This window comes from Periplaneta americana, chromosome 1 (genome assembly GCF_040183065.1).
Source record: "Periplaneta americana isolate PAMFEO1 chromosome 1, P.americana_PAMFEO1_priV1, whole genome shotgun sequence".
Lineage (NCBI taxonomy): Eukaryota > Metazoa > Arthropoda > Insecta > Blattodea > Blattidae > Periplaneta > Periplaneta americana.
Genome location: NC_091117.1, coordinates 84,143,928 through 84,162,611, shown reverse-complemented (window position 1 = coordinate 84,162,611; position 18,684 = coordinate 84,143,928). Strand labels below are relative to the sequence as shown.

Here is an 18,684-nt window from a genome sequence, read left to right as displayed (position 1 = left end):
TGTGCAGGCCAGTCCAACCGGTGAACATTATTGTCTGCATATCACTGCATAATAGTCGCCGAAACATGGGGCCGACTTCCATTGTCCAACTGAGTGCCATGTTGCAAGAGGATTGGCGACGCATTCCAGTGGATATCCTACACAAACTAGTGGAGAGTATGGTGGCTGCTGATATAGCAACAAGAGGTGGTACCACGAGGTTCTAAAGGGGCAAAAACAGTGCCCAATTACTTTTTGGTAGATAGTGTATATTTTGTGTGGTTTCAAAGCACTATCAGGAAAATTTAACATCATTCTGTTTATTATTGCTTTCATAGAATTTGAATACTTGGCCATTGCTACTGATTAATTCAAACTTAAACAATAGTCTACTATAAACATTTCAAACGCTGATGTTTATGGATATGACGGGACGATTGCTGATTAACTTCGTAAAGGTGTTTCAGTGTTGCCATAGATCTATTATTAATCCAAACTTGGTTCCGTAAATATTATGCAGTCACTTAGAATTTTTTTTCCCTTTTCCTGATCCTGGACCCTTGAACTTCCCAGGGCTTATTACTCTTGTAACGAATGGTAATTGTACCAATTATTCCATCATTCACTTTGTTTACCTTTCCACCTTTTTATGATTGGTTTCCTAATTTAGAGGAATGTTTCGAAATAGTTAAGTACACGAGTGTGAAAATTAATTTAGACAATCTTATTACTTTTCATAAAGATGATTTTCTTCAAACGCCAAGTATTCTACACCTTAAAATGGGGGATTCACTGACCTTCCAAACACTTTATAAATGTTTCCCACGCTACTTAATTCATAATTTTTAGATGGAGATGATATTGTCGATACAATTCGAAAAATAACCAACGTCCTCAATTAGAATGATCAAGAAATAAAATACAAAACTGAGCCCGATAGATAATATGTGGAGTTTAATCAGGAAAATTCTGAAGGCCTCTCATCAAATTGTAGGCCTACATTATAATTTACATGTCAGCACAGAAATATTGGTTTTATATATATATATATATATATATATATATATATATATATATAAACGAATAATTATGTCACTCGTATCATTTTTCTTCATATTTTGATGCTTGTAATTCCGGATTCCAATGTCAACCTCACTTGAGGACGGATTTTCAATAAATATTTGTAGTTGAGAATAAAAATAAGAAATTTCGTTCAGAGATATTGATCGACGTTTAACTTGGCTAGTTGCATATGTTGTCGTACTATTAGTCATATTTGAAAACTTTTTGTTGTTAAAGAAGTGAAGTTAAATATGCCTATTGTTATAGTAAATTCCGAAAGACAAAGTATATGATTATGTCTCATGACCAGAACATAGTACGAAATGGAAGTATAAAAATTGGAAATTTATCTTTTGAAGAATCGAAAAATTCAAATATCTTGGAGCAAGGGTAACAAATATAAATGACACTCGAGAGGAAATTAAACGCAGAATAAATATGTGAAATGCCTGTTATTATTTGATTGAAAACATATTTTTGTTATCTAGCCTGCTTTAAAAAATTGAGAGTTACAATTTATAAAACAGTTATATTACCGGTTGTTCTATATGATTGTGAAACTTGGACTCACACTTTGAGAGAGGATCAGAGACTAAGGGTGTTTGAGAATAAGGTGTTTAGGAAAATATTTGAGGCTGAGAGGGATGAAGTTACAGGAGAATGGAGAAAGTTACACGACACAGAACTGCACGCATTGTACTCTTCACCTGCCGTAATGAGGAACGTTAAATTCAGACGTTTGAGATGGGCAGGGCATGTAACACGTATGGGCGAATCCAGAAATGCACATATAGTGTTAGTTTGGAGGCCAGAGAGAAAAATACCTTTAGGGAGATCGAGACGTAGATGGGAGGATAATATTTAATGGATTTGAGGGAGGTGGGATATGATGCTAGGGACTGGATTAATGTTGCTCAGGGTAGGGACCAATGACGGGCTTATGTGGGGGCGGAAATGAACTTCCGGCTTGTCTAAAAGCCATTTGTAGCTACTTAAGTATTCTGATAATAATTTTGTAAAACACACATATATACGACATGAAAAAACTTCAGCATTATCTGAATATGATTGTAATGCTTAACATGGAACAGTACAACATACAACGTACACACTATCTTTCCCAAGATAATATATATTATTTCTTTTTACTCGTGTAATATACCTTGAATTTATTATGAATAGCTCTGTGAATGTATACTTATACGTGTGTATATCTACGGAATGACGAAAATAAAATACGACTATTATCAATGCTCACTTTGTTTTCAGACAAAATTATGCGTGTTTGGCAACTTTCTAAATAGCTTTCGTTTTCACGAGTCATACGTATCTCTGCAATTATTCTCGACAGTACAGCAATTCTGTAAGTGGTCATAAATTCACATGAGATTTCAGAATATCAGGGTCAACGAATTACATCGACTACGCCCATTTCCTTTCTTCTTGGCTGGTACTTTTTGCAATATCTAACTTATTTACATTGCTAATAAGTGAAAGCAAATTCCATGCAAAGCGATGTGAAAGGAACTTTTTTTATTGTCGTAGAGTATTTATTTAAAATGGAATAATCATATTCATTATGTGTGTAATACAGTAAATTACGTAAAACATATTCTTTTGTTGTTCTAAGAAATACTTTGTCATTTAACTGTTTACGTACATTTATTTAGCATTATTTCAATCTATATGTATGTATGGTATTACAAGTTGGGGTGGAACTTACAAATCCAACCTTTATCCGTTAAATAATAATAATATTGAACTGCTCCCCATTGAGGGTATCCCTTACGGACTCAGTATACCCTCAAAAAAATTAATATACATATGTAAACATAGATATTAAATTTTAAAAAAGGGAAACAAGGAAAAGGGCGTGAAAGATTACAATTGCAATTAATGTGGCACCATGTGATTAATTAGGATTTGGCAGATTTTTTTAACACAGTTATCACAATGTCATCTCTCAGAGATGTGGCAGAGCAAACTGCCGTCGACATTCTTCGAAAAAAACTGGTATAGTCCCTCGAGCACCTATGAGCAAGCCGAATACCTCAAAGTGAATTAAGGCATATTTCAGCTTGGAAATAGTTGACTGTAGGCTCATAGATCGACTTCTTCTCAAGATGGACCTCGGCTGACTGATGAAATTCTACTTCAAAACGTATCGTGGGGTCCACAATGATGTCCTGTTTAGTGTCAGCATTGTACGCTAAAATATCTACTCGTCTCGTTGACCCATTTTCAACTAGACAGGAGATTTCTTCTTCTACTATCCAGCCCTTATTTCTTAATGTGGCAGAAATTTTGGATCTTATAAGATGGTGTCTAGAGTTCTTCAAGAGCAACCCTGTTCACAGAATCCCAAGACGTGTGCTAAAGTTTCAAATTCCGGGCAGCAGCCATGTCTGCACTGGGTAACGTCGAGAGATCTGCCGGGAACGGAACGAACAGCTGCTAAATTTGCTGTCATTTTCAGGCTACAGAAAAAATATTAAACATTTGTTTAAAAAAGCAGAAAGATTACTCATCTGAATTGTTGTTTAAATATTTCAAAGTTTTCAACATTAAACAAATTTATTATTTTATTTTATTAAAATATTTTCACAGAAATCTTAATAACTTTGAAAGGCATATACATAAATGTAGAACTAAAAATATGAACCATCTGCGTTTATCTGAATCTAAATGTAAAACCAATACAGATTTTTATTATAGCATGAGTCATGGTCCTAGACTATTAAACAAATTTTATTCTAATATTATTTTGATTACTAGTCATCTCCAAATTAATAAAAACTAAAAAAAAAAATATTGCATTTATAGTTGGGTTTAGATATTTAACACATGTCAATCTAATTTATTCACTCTCAATTTTATTTTTCTTTGTATTGGAATTCCCTTCTGAGCACGAGTCTTACTCATTCAGGAGCGTACTAGTTTATGTTATATTGTATTGACTTGTATTCATTTAAAAGTTACTAGCAATAAAATAAATAAACTTGCTATTGTGCAGAACTGCACAACTTGCGAAAAAGCAATCTATATTTTTCTTATAACGATATGATAGTAATAATAATAATAATAATAATAATAATAATAATAATAATAATAATAATAATAATAATAATAATAATAATAATAATAAAAATATAGTGTTGTTATAAACAGAGGTAGGCTTATCTGATAGCTAACATTCTGCATCAAAAACCGCCCATAAATAATCACTACTAATACGCACTATAAGCTATCATTATTATAATTCTGTTTTGTAATATATATTATACATTAGCTTTTACCAGTAAAAATAGTGGCCCCTTCGATCTCCGGACCTAGTAACACCTTGTGACTTTATGTGACAAACTCTAAAAGACAAAGTGTACAAAAATAATTCACATAGAGCCTACACTGTAACGACTGAGAAATATTATCCGGAATACATCACTTCACTTTTCTCAGTGGGAATTACAGCGAGTGATGCATCACTTAAACAACTGCGACGAATGTTTGAAATAACAGTATGCATTTTTTATATAGGGAGCAACTACTTAAATTTAGCAAGATTTTACGTTCATATTTTATGATATGTCGAATTACCAATATGACTCTACGTATCATTGATATTAAGGTTCTCTATGTAAGCGAGTCTGCAAACGGATCGGCCGAGAGTCAGGTCGCCGTGTTACGGTTTCTTTATAGTCTCTTCACGAAGAATACTTAACAATCCCAAACATATCAATTTCATTATCTTTATATACAATTAACATCTCAAAATAAATTTACATTGATTTGCGAATGAAAACTACAAAAATCTGAAAGGTAACTAATGTGCTGAGTCCATGTGGCATTGTCCGAAAATAATTCTCCAGCAAAAGTTGTGTGCCATGGAGACCAAGAAGATAGGTCATAATATATGTAGGTCATATAACTTTACATTGGTTTGTTGTAATATGTAAAGTCACGAGACAGATAATAATAATAATAATAATAATAATAATAATAATAATAATAATAATAATAATAATAATAATAATAATAATGTGAAGAGGACAGTAGTAGAAATATTTATATTTCAAATATGGCAACAAAGAGACTAATACCATACGAAATACATCTTAATTCGTTATATACAGTAATACAGGGCTGTCAAGGTCAGCTTTTGAAGCTGACGTCAGTGTTTTCTAAGGTTTGTCAGTTTATGAGCGCGAGGTACCCGTTTGTCAGCTTTTTTCACAAATGTTGTGCCAGTCTCTATTTTCTATTATTTATAACTTTGTTTATTTCAATTTTCAATTCACATTTTTTTTATAAAAACGACAAAATAAAATCCAATTTCGTTCCTCAATGAAGATAGACAGAAATCTCTCTTTCATTATATGTTGCAAATTAAACTACGAGGGAAAGTGCCATGAATAAGTATAATGTTTGATGAAAAATATTTCAATAAAGTCAGACGTGCGACTGAACAGTATAATAAAATTAATTCATAGTAAACTGGCTGTTTTTGTTGTATGTTTCACATTTTCAATGCTGAATAATTTAGTATTACTTGTATGATCATGTATTTACTTATTTTGTCTTACGAAAATATAACTTAGTGGTGTCAGCTTATTTTCGTTGTCAGTTTATTTGAGAATTTTATCTTCGTAGTTCTCATAAATAAATGCCAGATTTACATTACTTTGACTTACAACACATAGACAGGAATTCAGTTACCATAACACAGAATAATCAAACGAATTTGTAGAATATAATGTGATTAATAATCAGCTTCAGGAATATACAGTGTGTATGGTCAAGAATATATTAGCATCACTTAAGGAAACCTATTACTCGTGGCAAAGGTATTGCCTAACGACGCCATGAAAGTTCTCGGTGAGCGAGGAGGCAGAGACCATGCTATCTTGACCTCGGCACTACATCATACCCCGACCGCTTTTTACCCCTTTAAGTGCCAGTGCTCAAATGGATAGAAGGCTGAGTGAACCTAGGGGTCTTTTTGGAAGTTTTGACCAGAAAAAACCCGTCAATCACTCGAAATTGAACCCAGTATCTTCAATCTACTTATTATTTCCACAAACAGAGGACTACAGTAGAGTTTCGATTATCCGGACTTCGATTATCCGGCCCTACGTGTTTCCGGATCTTTTTTTTAATTACAATAGTGTACATACATGTAGTACTGAACAATAAGTCCCACAATGTACTGTATCATGAATAAAAATTCGTTTATTATGTACATGTGAATAACGTCTTTCTACATTACTGGGTCCGACTTTTGTCCCTTTGAGATTACATCATCCAAAACCACATGGCGCTCTCACCCTCCGTATTATCCGATTTTTTAAATCCGGATTGCCTTCGGCCTGTATAATCCTAATAATCGGACTCTACTGTAGGTAGGTATGTGGTTTCTAGTCAGGATTAAGTGGAGAAAGGTGGAAAATATCAAGGATATTGCGAATGATGCGGACTTAGGAGTGATTAATGTGGCTTGTACCATTCAGAAATGAAAATTAACGAGTTAAATGAGTTTGTAAAATAATAACAGGAAAACAGTACATATACCACCATGAAAGCATGACCAAAATAATACACTATGATTTGGCACTCAAATTTTCGTATACTATATTTTCAATACTATATTATTATTTTAAATTCTTGATAAACAAAGTTTATTACTAGTAGGCTGTCAAAACTTATCTAATTGTATTACAAAATCACAATGTTCTTATTTTAGCATATCTATGAACGTTTTCGGTTTAATTAAACCATCATCAGATCTTTTGTAAACCCCTTACAATGTGACAACTTGTTCATAATTTTAAGGGGTTTACAATGTAACAATTTGTGTAATTATTGTGTAAAATTGTATTGTGTATTCTTATTGTATTGTGTATATAATTGTATTGTGTATTGTAAAATTGTATTGGGTATTGTATAATATTGGGTATTGTATAATTGTATTGTGTATTGTATAATTATATTGTATATTGTAATTTTATTGTGTATTGTTTATATTGTGTATACCACTGCCACCGGGTGCTTGTCCACTTGCATGTAAATAAATACATACATAAAAACTTGTTCATAATTTTAAGGAGTTTACAAAAGATTTCATGATGGTTTAATTAAACTGAAAACGTTCATCGATATGCTAAAATAAAAACATTGTGATTTTGTAATACAATTAGATAAGTTTTGACGGCCTACTAGTAATAAACTTTGATTACTCAAACAACTTATCGGACCCGACATAGTTTAAAAAAATTCTTGGTAGTTGTACTTAACATAAATATATTTTCTGCTCGATCTTTGTCTTTTTCTTTGCGAAACATTTTCCCCTCTACTAACTAAAAATAATATATTGTGACTGATTGTGTGGCTAATTAATTTTATTTTTCCTAATTTGTTAATTAATGTTCAGTACTCTTTTACCCTCTCTAAATTTTAGTATTTGACACTTTATTACGCCAGCTGATTTTTAAAGTGCTGCACCAGATCCATATTTCTGTGGCTCTTAAACGATTCCTATCTTATTTTCCAATTTGCTAACTTTCACTGTTATATAAATAATACACTCCAGATATTGTATTTGGTTATTTAGCTACTCTCTATCAACTATTAGGTTATTTAGCATCGATGTGATTGGTGATAATGAGATGGTATTTGGCGAGATGAAGACGAGAATTCGCCATTTATTACTTGCAATTCGCCTTATGGTTGGGTAAAACCTCGGAAAAAACCAAAACAGGTAATCAGCCCAAGCGGGAATCGAATCCATGCCCTAGCGAAACTTCTGATCGGCAGGCAAACACTTCAGATGAAACGTTTGATAAATGTTCCTTGTTTCTATGTTTGAGTGGCGGCAGGTCAAGGTACTAATTTTAATAATTAAGTCTTGTTTAGCTAAAGCAATTCTTCTTTTAATTTAGACTAATGCTACTGTTTGTGGTGAAACTGCTAAGGTAGCAGAACTGATTAGTTTGTTCTATTTTAACGTCTCTAATTTTGATGTTGACAGGAAGGCTCGGCATTTCACTCACCATCAATTGGTCTATAATCCGAGCTTCCTAACAATTAATTTAATTTTCAGTTTGTTTGGAAATAATATCTCTAACATTCTTTTCATATCCTTCTTAGAAACTGATAATATTGCAATATCATCCGAAAATCTACTACTATACATTCTTTTTTCTGTGTGACTCTCTTTTATCTGAGTAAAAACAATCTAGTAGGCATGACGTTTCTATACTTATTAATTGTACATACATACCACGAGGGAATTTAAACATGTAGAAACAAGATGGGATCTGAGAATAGGCCACAGGTATTTTTATAGGAATTAAACTATTCGTTTACCATGAGAGCTTCAAACATCATCTCTAAGAATAAATGAAGATTATACAAAACAACATAGAGGACAGACTATAATGAGTGACCTTCCACTTGATCTGTAAACTGTAAATATAATAAATTAGGCTATGTTATAGGCCTATACTTACAAATGAATAAGGGCTGATGATAAGATTTTCCTTATTTCCCACATAAGGAGAGATGTACGCATTATAAGAAGAGACTCTGGAACCATTGAAATTTGTGGCCTGCGCCAAGCTGAAGCCAATCTGATGCTCTCCGGTCATGTCATGGTTCGTTCTGTACCCCATCTCCTGTGCTGCTGCCAAGAGCTTCTCGGCGAATTGTGGATAATTCCTGAACTTCGAGACGGTCACAGGACCTGACGTTCCGTGGAACTCCTATAGAACGAAATCTGTTTAAACTTGTGTCCCATTTGACTAGGGAGATAGGCTTTGAAGTACAAAAACTAGACAATTCGGTATAAACATAGAGAAAATTTCAATTTCAAACCGAAGATATTCTTAATATCTTGAAGCAATATAAATATGATTTGTCAGACAATTAAAAGTCTTCGTTAGATATGTACCTTCATAAAACGTTAGATTTATATCCCTTAACGGAAATGAGAAACTGAAATCAAAGACATGAAGAGGTCATTTTGAGAAACACACAAACTTTACACATTGCATTGTGCTAGCCTTAATCACCACATGTACTTGTTCCATAAAGAGTTAATATTTTTAGAAAAAAAAAAAATATATATATATTCATAGGTCTACATTTGAAAATAGGTGACATGTCCCTTTTTGACCTAAAGAAACAGACTTTCATTAAAAAAGTAACTAAATTAAAGTGGTAATTATTTTTTGTTTTTAATATTTTATAAACTTTAAAGCACAAAATTATACCTACAAACAAGTTGACCCTCAGTGACACACTATTCAATACGGACATCTTCACTATTCAAAATCAAAAAGTAAAGTAACAAACTATACCGTTATATCTAACAATACAAAAACGTCAGACCCAAATGAAATTGCAAATATATTTAACAAATATTTTCTTTCAATACCGGTTAACTGATAACCTCAACATTCCCCAAAATAATCTTACTAACAGTTTAGACTCTTTAACACAATATTTTCCAAGAAAATTTCCAAATATTCAAATATTTTCAACATACAAACAAGAAATAATTGTAATTATTAAAAATCTAAAGTAAAAAAAACTCCTCAAGGCATGATGAAATAACAAGCAAAATATTAAATATGAGTTCACATATTATAGTTAGGCCACTAAGTTATTTATGTTACTATTCAATGTTCAATGGAGAGATTAAATTATTCCTATCTTCAAAAAAGGAGAAACAACGTCTCCATAAAATTACAGACCATATCACTTCTTTATATCATCATCTTAGAAGATACATTTTAGTCTCAGAACAATTTGGATTTAGGAAAAATAAATGCACTGAAAATGCACATTTAGTTTAGCTGACAAAATTCTGGAGGCAAGTAATAAAAAATTACATATTGAAGAGATTTTCTGTGAATTATCCAAAGCATTTGACAGTATAAATCATAAAATTCTGCTAGACAAATTAGATGATTATGGAATTAAAGGGGTTACAGACCAATGGTTTCATGCATATCTCATAGGTAGGAAACAGAAAGTCGAAATCAATACAACTATGAAATCTGCCTCGATATGGGAAACTATTAATAGAGGAAATCGTCAAGGATCAATAATAGGTCCCCTGCTTTTTCTAGTGTTCATAAATGACCTTTCCTCCTAATAAAAGATGTAGGTCATTCCATATTGTTTGCAACTGACACAAGAATAGTAATTACAGCCAATAACTCCAACGCATTCCAATCTTCAACAGAGGCAATTCTCCTCAAAATATGTGATTGGTTCTCAGCCAATAAATTAGTATTAAATTGTAACAAAACTAACATAATTCAATTTAAATCCTGCCTAAATTCAACCTCGAAAATTTCAAACGCGACAATTAAAATAGGTCCCTGAAAGAAACAACAACCAAATTTCTTGGCTTACAAATCGATAATGTTAAATTGGAAAATTCGTATTAAAGAAATCACCCCAAAACTAAATTCAGCATGTTTTTCTATTAGAGCTATGAAAGAGATAGTAAATATCAATACCTTAAAAACAATATACTTTGCATACTTCCACTTGGTAATGAGTTTTAAAATAATATTCTGGGGAAATTTTACAGATATTAACAGCATATTCCTATTACAAAAAAAGAGTAATTAGAATAATAGTAGGTGCCAATTATAGGGAATCATGTAGGACCATTTAAAAAAAATACAAATAATGGCTTGTCAATATATTTTTTCATTAATAAACTTTCTCGTATGTAATCATGAAAGTTTTGTAATAATTAAATAGTTCATAGCATAAATACGCGCCAAAAATTACTTTCATACTCCATTAGCAAGTCTATCGTGCTATCAAAAAGGAATGCGTCATATAGCAGTAAAAATTTGTAATAGTGTCCGTATGGATATAAAAAAATCAAACTCAAAACGTAGATTATTTAGGTTCAAATTAAAGAAGTACAATTTCTCGCGCCCTCTATTCTGTAGGTGAATTTATGAATGACATTCAACAACACTGCATAAATATTTCTGTCTTGTATAAAGTATTGATACTAGACTTTTGTGTTGTACTAGTAGACTACTGTATATTGTAAAACTCTGCTGAGTATATTTTAACTAGACTGTGACTATAATTAAGACTTTATAGTACTATTAAGCTTTTTTGACATGTTTCATATTCTATCTGTGAAGCGATGTACGATTACCAAGGATTGTAAATAAATACATTACAGTACAATACAACTCACTCCAAGAAATTTGGAATGCTGGGTGATTTTGTTTAACATTGAATCTCAAAGCGCGTGAAACACTTTGTTGAAAGAAGGGGACTAGTCATTTGAGAACTTAACTCTAGAATATTCCATTCAAATGACACCTTCCACTTTTACATAAAATGATGAAGGGTCGCTCATATAATATGGTAACACTCTTAACTCAGATACATCAAATTGACGACAAGTCACTTTTTGATCTCAGCTCCTCAATGAAAGCTTACCAACAAAACTGAAAAGAGTACAAAACATGAAGGTATATATCAGCCTAAAATTATTTTTCTACTTTGAAACATTACAGTCATTTATATGAAATATAATTATGATGTGCAAGTCGCTAAGACATAAGATGCAGAATTTTACTTTTGTTCCGAAGGAACCCAACCTGAAATCTACGACAGACCCGAAAAATAATAATACAAAGTAAATTTCTATGTTGAAGCATTACTACCGTCAATATTATATGCAACTTCGTTACTTTATTCTCACATCTTGTCTACAAGTGAGTGAGAAGTACGGATTTGTAATTACCTCTCGATATATTTCCCCTAGGTCAATATTGTTCTCTGAAAGCTTGAAATACTGGAGAACATCATGGTAGCTCCACCCTTTGTTTCCAGCTCTGGCCCACTCGTCGTAGTCATAAGGATTTCCTCGCATGTACATCATTCCATTAAGCATACCAGTTCCTCCCATCACTTTACCTGCAATACAGGACATCATACAATTATATGAACCGACTGGATCTTCACAATTGGATATGTTTCTCTTGTGCCCTTCCCTCTATCTATCCCTCATAATAATCTTCGGGTAACGTTTCCATCACCTAGTCATTGTAATAGACATAGTATTTGAGATTTTCTGATAAATTAAAATTGTAAAACTTGAATATGACCGCGAATGACAGATGTAACTCTTGAAACTGACAGGGAACTACCTCGGATGTAACGCTTGAACCTGACTGGGGATCATCTCGGTCGTAACATTGGAAACTAAACGAGATTCATCTCAGATGTACCGCTTCAACTGACCGAAAACCACGGTGAAACTGACCACGAACTACCTTGAATATGGCACTTAAAAATGACCGCGAACATTCTCAGGTTTACGCTTGATCCACCTCTGTCGTAAGGCTTGAAAATGACAGGAAACCACCTCGAATGAAATTCTTGAAAATATCGGAAACGTCTACAGTTTAAAGCTTGAAACTGACTAGAAACCTCCTTGGATATAGCGCTTGAAGGTCACCGGAAACTACCTCTGATGTAGTGCTTGGAACTGATCCAAAACCACCTCTGATGTAGCGCTTGAAATTCATCCAAAACCACCTGTAATGTAACGTTTGAAAGACATAGTGAAAAACTTAGGTCATTTAGGAACCACTTCATTGTTGCTTTCTTCTTTTTGTATTATGTTTTTTTTGTGCTTTTCAAAAGTGATATACAGGGTGATTCACGAGGAAAGGTAAACAATTTAGGATGGGAAATCAGAAGTCATTCTGAGTCAAAAAGTTCATATGAATATAGGTCCGTTTTCGAACGGTTACGGAGATATGGCTCTTTGATTTCACAAAAACTTATAAGATTCCGTTTTACTAACTCGCATTTAGAGACAGATAACGGACAAATTTAAAGTTTATATTCATGTATGCATACATACCTAATATTCTAGACTTCGGGGTCGATATTTTCGCACATTTTCAAAGGTACCTCCTTCTGCTTCAATTCACTGTTGCACTCGGGCGTGAATCGCGCTCATCGCTCGGGAGAGTTGCATGTAACTGTTCTTTATGTCGCATCCAAAATACGGTCGATTAGCGCCTCTCTCGTTTCCCCCTTCCTATGCTATACCAAGTCTTTCATCCAATCCCATAGACAGTAAGTACTCTTCCATATGGTACCCTTCTGTTAGGAAAGCGTCGTTCATATTCAGCGACGGCACGCAAGGAACTTCCATCACACAAACCATAAACATACACAATATCGGCGTATTCTGTAGTCTAAAATTTATAAGGCATGTTGAAAAACACAACTTAACACTTCCGATAACTGTACCTGTATAACTACTGTACTGTAGATAGCTGACTGGAATGCTGTGGATTGATGATAGTGTAGGCTATTTGTGTTATGTGCTGGTTCTGTGTCGTTACATCAGACAAGGGCAGGCGATGGGACATTTAATGCCCCACCATCTGGTTTCTTCCTCTTATCTACATCGTTCACAATGCAGATTCCAATGTTATGTCATTTATTGCGACCTTGACCTTGTCTCACGTCTCGCGTCACGTCAGCAGCATATGGTAACGTCTGGTTCACATTGGGGCGAGACGTTTTACCAAAGAAATGCATCTAGCTCCGCCATCGCATCGTTCGAAAACGGACCTATGTTCATATGAACTTTTTCACTCAAAATGGCATCGTATCCTAAATTTTTTACCTTTCCTCGTGAATCACCCTGTGTAACAGTTGGGGTTAATGGAGGGCCAGGGGATTCTTCTATCAGGATGTATCTCAGTCGAGATGATTAACTATACGTTAAAAGACATCGGAACACTCGTTTTCATTCTCCTTGTCAGGGACAGTATTTACTGCATTACTGGCAGATATTCTGCTAACGGAGGCATTTCTTAAGTTCTTTTCCTTATATCTACGTGACAGACAATGCCCAAATAGAGCAGAGTGGAAGCTAATATTACCTCTCGGATAGCGACACTTTCCTTCATGCATGCCATGGCACGCATGCATTTGCGGTTCCAATTCGAAGTCCCAGTTGATGGTCATATTCGGTTTCGAGTAACTGTAATAAGTGCTAGGCACCATCGTCGCCGTGGGGTAAGATCCCCCTGCTTCCAGCAGAGCCACTTTCCATTCTTCGGAAGCTTCAGAAAGTCTTCTTGCCACCACTGAACCGGCAGTTCCTGCTCCTACAACCACAAAATCCACCTCCTGGAAAACGAAATTAAAATAGGCCTAATGATTTTAAATTACCCAGGTAATAAAAATGTTCCTTCATTGTTATATCGATGACTAAGAAGTAATACCTCGTATCTGTAAATTTGCAGGTGTTTCTAACTGTTTTAAAAATTAATTTTTCTCAAACTAGAGAAAATTGTTATATATGTTTCTTGCTTTAAAGATATTCTACTCCAGGACAAAATATTAGTTTTTTTTTTTTTTTTTTTTTTTTTTTTTCATTTTTGTGAACATACTCGTATAATAATGTATTTTTTTTCGAGTTGGCTATAATGCGGACTATAAACTCTTTAGGGACACTTCTTTAAATTTGATAATACAAAATGTTTCAAAATTATGGTAGCACTTTTAGTTAGTTATTTAACGACGTTGTATCAACTACTAGGTTATTTATCATCGATGGAATTAATGAAAGCAAAATGGTATTTGACGAGATGAGGCCGAGGATTCGCCATAGATTAGCTGATATTTGCCTTACGGTTCGGATAATCTCGTAAAAAACCAATCAGGTAATCAGGCCAAGCGGGAATCGAACCCATGCCAAGCGCAACTCCGGATCAGCAGGCAGACTCCTAAGCCGATTGAACTACTCCAATGGCTATAATATTTCCACATGATTATATTATTAATGATACAACTGCTTGAAATATATAACTTATTTAAGAAAACCTCATAGTTTTTATTGGCATGTTATAAACTCTCAGTGTATGTACCCCTTGTTACACGGCGTTCATCAACACGATAGTCAAATTCTTGCCATATTCTCGCCAACATATCCCTGGATGCAATCGCAGAAATGATTCCACGTCTTAGTTCTTTAAGTTATTGTGGAAGAAGTGGTGTATAAACTGCATGCTTTCCCAAAGAAAGAAGTCACATGGTGTCAAGTCTGGTGACCTGGGAGGTCAAGGGCGATAGGTCAAATCAGCGGCGGTAATAGTACGTCCAATCCAACGATATGCCATTGTTACTGAATTTGTTTCCGTAAGCTGTAGAACGCAAAACGATTTACGTTATGGAGTTGCAATTTTTAAATAGTCTCCTATGGCAACAGAAATAACACGTTTTCCGAAACTTACAACAGAAACTTTGAAAGTTTCATCATAAAATGACGTGTACCATGTTCATTTCTCGTTAATAATAATAATAATAATAATAATAATAATAATAATAATAATAATAACAATAATAATAATAATAATTAGGGCTAAGTATTGTATGCTGTTACATAGCGCTTCATGCGCCTCTGACTTTAGGTATCGGTACGTAATTGCGTTGGGGTGGGGATTTCAGTGTGTTTCGTTCAGCAGTGAACTTCAGTTGATCGGTTACATTACGACCGAATACTGCTATTCGTAACAGGCAACATTCAACGTCCTGTAAAGAAGAATAATAGCAAGATGCCGAGGACGAAATTTGTGACTTAATTTCAAGTGAGGAAATTTGTAATAATGATACAGATTTTGAGATAAATATTTCTTCTGTAAAATATTTCAAATATGCCCCTATTGTTTCCGCAGAAGTGGAACGAAGTTTCTTTAGATACGAGGTTGTATTTTATATAAACAGGCAATCATTCTTCTTTGAAAATTTGGTTTGTTATTCACTGCAACAATATATGAAATGAAAACTTATGTAAAACAAAATCGTAATACACTATCATATTAATATAGTGAAATAATAAGGCTGATACGTCTTGTCAATATTATATTAGGTGTATTTTCTACAGACAGAAAATAACATGTAGTCAGTGACATTATGACGAAACTGAATAGTTGGAACACGAAATAGGAAAAAATGTAGCAAACAAGATGAAAATAGTACTCATACACATTATGGATATTTGGCTCTACGTAAAATTTGTGACAATTTCAAATGAGGAAATTTATTAATAATGATACAGATTTTGAGATAGATAATGCTTGTGTAAATTATTTCAAATATGTCCTCATCGTTTCTGCAGAAGTGGAACGAAGTTTCTCTAGATGTAAGGCTGTTTTTTCTAGCCACATACAATCATTCTCCTTTGAAAATTTGAAAATATGGTTTGTTATTCACTGCAACAATATAATATATTATGAAATGAAAAATTATGTAAAACAAAAACATAATACAACATCATATTAACATACTGAAATAAAAAGGCTGATACTTTTCAATGTTATACTGTATTAGGTGTATTTTCCAGTGGCGTAGCATGAAATTTTGAGCAGGGGAAGCTAACTAAAGTTGTCTTTCATGCAATATGAGAAAACGTATTACAAAAATACAGTCTTAAAATAAATAGTAGTCAATTTCAAGTCAGCAGTCGAAGATTGGTTGGAACCTCGTAAGTAACACCAATAAGGCATGACCTGAAATGAGACTTAATAAAATATGATTTCACGGTTTACACATATCTCTAACAAATAGACCCGTATACGTATAACATTAGCTCATTCCCTGTCATACTTAGAGAAATCACAATATTAGTATCATTACGTAAGTATGCGTCTGTCTTTTGGTTGTGTCCTTCATTGATAGCAAGGGAGTCGGTCATTTGTTTTTTAAATCACACTTTTGTTCGTAAGTCAGTCCTGATAATACAATTGTCCTAAAAAATTCAAGTAAATTAGTGTCAGGAACTGTTATTTCGCTCATTATTTATTATATCAGCCACAGTGCACACTAACACTTCAACTGAACACAACTGACGAAAAGGGATAACTCAGAAACTACTTATTTTAAATGTTAAAGCTAGCTTCTTGGAAGCCTTGCGAATAGGGTAGTTTAGTTAGAAAGGGATGGAAAATCTGCGGGGTGGATCACACAGAAGAAACCAGTCTGCTTGGAAGCTGGTGTGTGCAAGCTTCTTGTTTACTGCTTCATCACAAATCATCCTGAACTGCCGTATCACAACTTTTAACGCGTAAATATAAATTCTATTAAAATTGATAAATAATTTTCTCCATAAACTGCAGGTTTATTATAAAATTATTATTAACTGGGGAAGCTAAGCTTTTTAGCTTACATTGACGCTACGCCACTGATATTTTCTACAGACAGAAATAACATGTCTTTAAAATAGTACAATTTTTCGTTAACAAAAAAAAAAAAAAAAAAAATGATATCTTTAAAATTTTCTTTAGCAGATAGTTGTGTTTCGAAGTCAAAGGAGTGGTTTTCAAGCACCCAAATGCTGAGGACTAACTTACCGTGATGATAAGCATGAGTCAAACGAACGAAAGACACTGCGTTAACTCACCCCAACTCAGAGACGTACTCAAAGTTAGAGGCACACGATTCACACTGGTAGTATAACGGCATATATTTCTCAGACCTAATATTAATATATGGAAAATGTTAAAATTTTGTGTTAGCGAACTTTTCATACCTGCTTATATTTCTCTTAGCGCGTTGGCTGGATTTAACAAATTCAAGAATGTCTTTTCTCTTTATGATTTTATATTATATTCTTAAATTAGTTATCTCAAGAAATTACGTTAATTTATTTAATCTAGGTTTATTAAAATTGTTTTGGGTACATGGGACTCTTTCTACATAAGTTCACATTAAAAATACAAATTTTATTATGTAGTTTTCAAACTGTTCCATTCTAAATATTTTGTTCAATATTATCTTTTATATACGTACGTAACTTATCCCAAGTAAATATATTTATCCAAATTATTTTCTTAATCACAAGAAATTTTATTTGAACATTTTCAGTTGTGAAATATTATATCAAAACAACTCGTGCAATTTTGAAAGTCGAATCTGTGTGTTCCTTCCTTTATTTTACAGTATTTTAATTGCAGACTTATGAAATTAATTTAAGCCGTTCTTACCTGTTCATCTTGAAGAGCTGGCTGTAACTCACTACCTCGCAAGGGGTCAACGAGGTCACACTGGTGCTCCAGCAAACGTTCCACCAACCCCATGAATCCATCCTTTTGATTATATTCGTCACCGCATGATGTGGGCAGAGTTGAGTTCTCAGTAAGAGCATTGCTGCACATTTCTTCACTGAGAATTGAGTCGAAGAAACTGTCTATGGTGCTACTGGCAGATCTACAGTCCAAGTTGATGGGTAGGAGCAGCAAGACAACAAACATTCGCAGTCTGCGGCCATCGGAACCCCGCATCGGCTTTCCTAATACTCTGCTTCTTAAAAATAAAAATTACGCTTAGTAAATCGCATAATTTTATTCTTTATGAAATCGAAGGTGTTTAGGTAAAAGGGCATATCCCACAAAAGAGTATTTTTCAAGATAAAAAAATCAAGTTTTACATACATAAGTGTTCAGCCCAAGGGCAGGTCTTTCACTGCAACCCCAGCATTCTCCAATCTTTCCTATTTTCTCCTTCCTCTTAGTCTCCACATATGAGACGTTGCGTAAGAGAAGGGCGAGCCCGCCAAGGGTCGTATTGTGTGTTTTT

At 33.7% G+C, this 18,684-nt stretch overlaps 1 protein-coding gene across 1 annotated transcript in view; it reads right to left on the bottom strand.

The window, feature by feature from the left end:
* The window catches only part of LOC138697573 (glucose dehydrogenase [FAD, quinone]-like), a 36,481-nt gene extending 18,076 nt beyond the window's left edge, over window positions 1-18,405 (bottom strand). The window contains exons 1-4 of the mRNA XM_069822934.1: window positions 18,093-18,405; window positions 13,989-14,238; window positions 11,825-11,997; window positions 8,544-8,795 (exon numbers count right to left, since the gene is read on the bottom strand). Of these exons, the coding sequence (XP_069679035.1) occupies window positions 8,544-8,795; window positions 11,825-11,997; window positions 13,989-14,238; window positions 18,093-18,389 (972 nt within the window). The 5' untranslated portion in view covers window positions 18,390-18,405. The remainder of the gene's footprint in view (window positions 1-8,543; window positions 8,796-11,824; window positions 11,998-13,988; window positions 14,239-18,092) is intronic.
* Window positions 18,406-18,684: the final 279 nt, after the last annotated feature.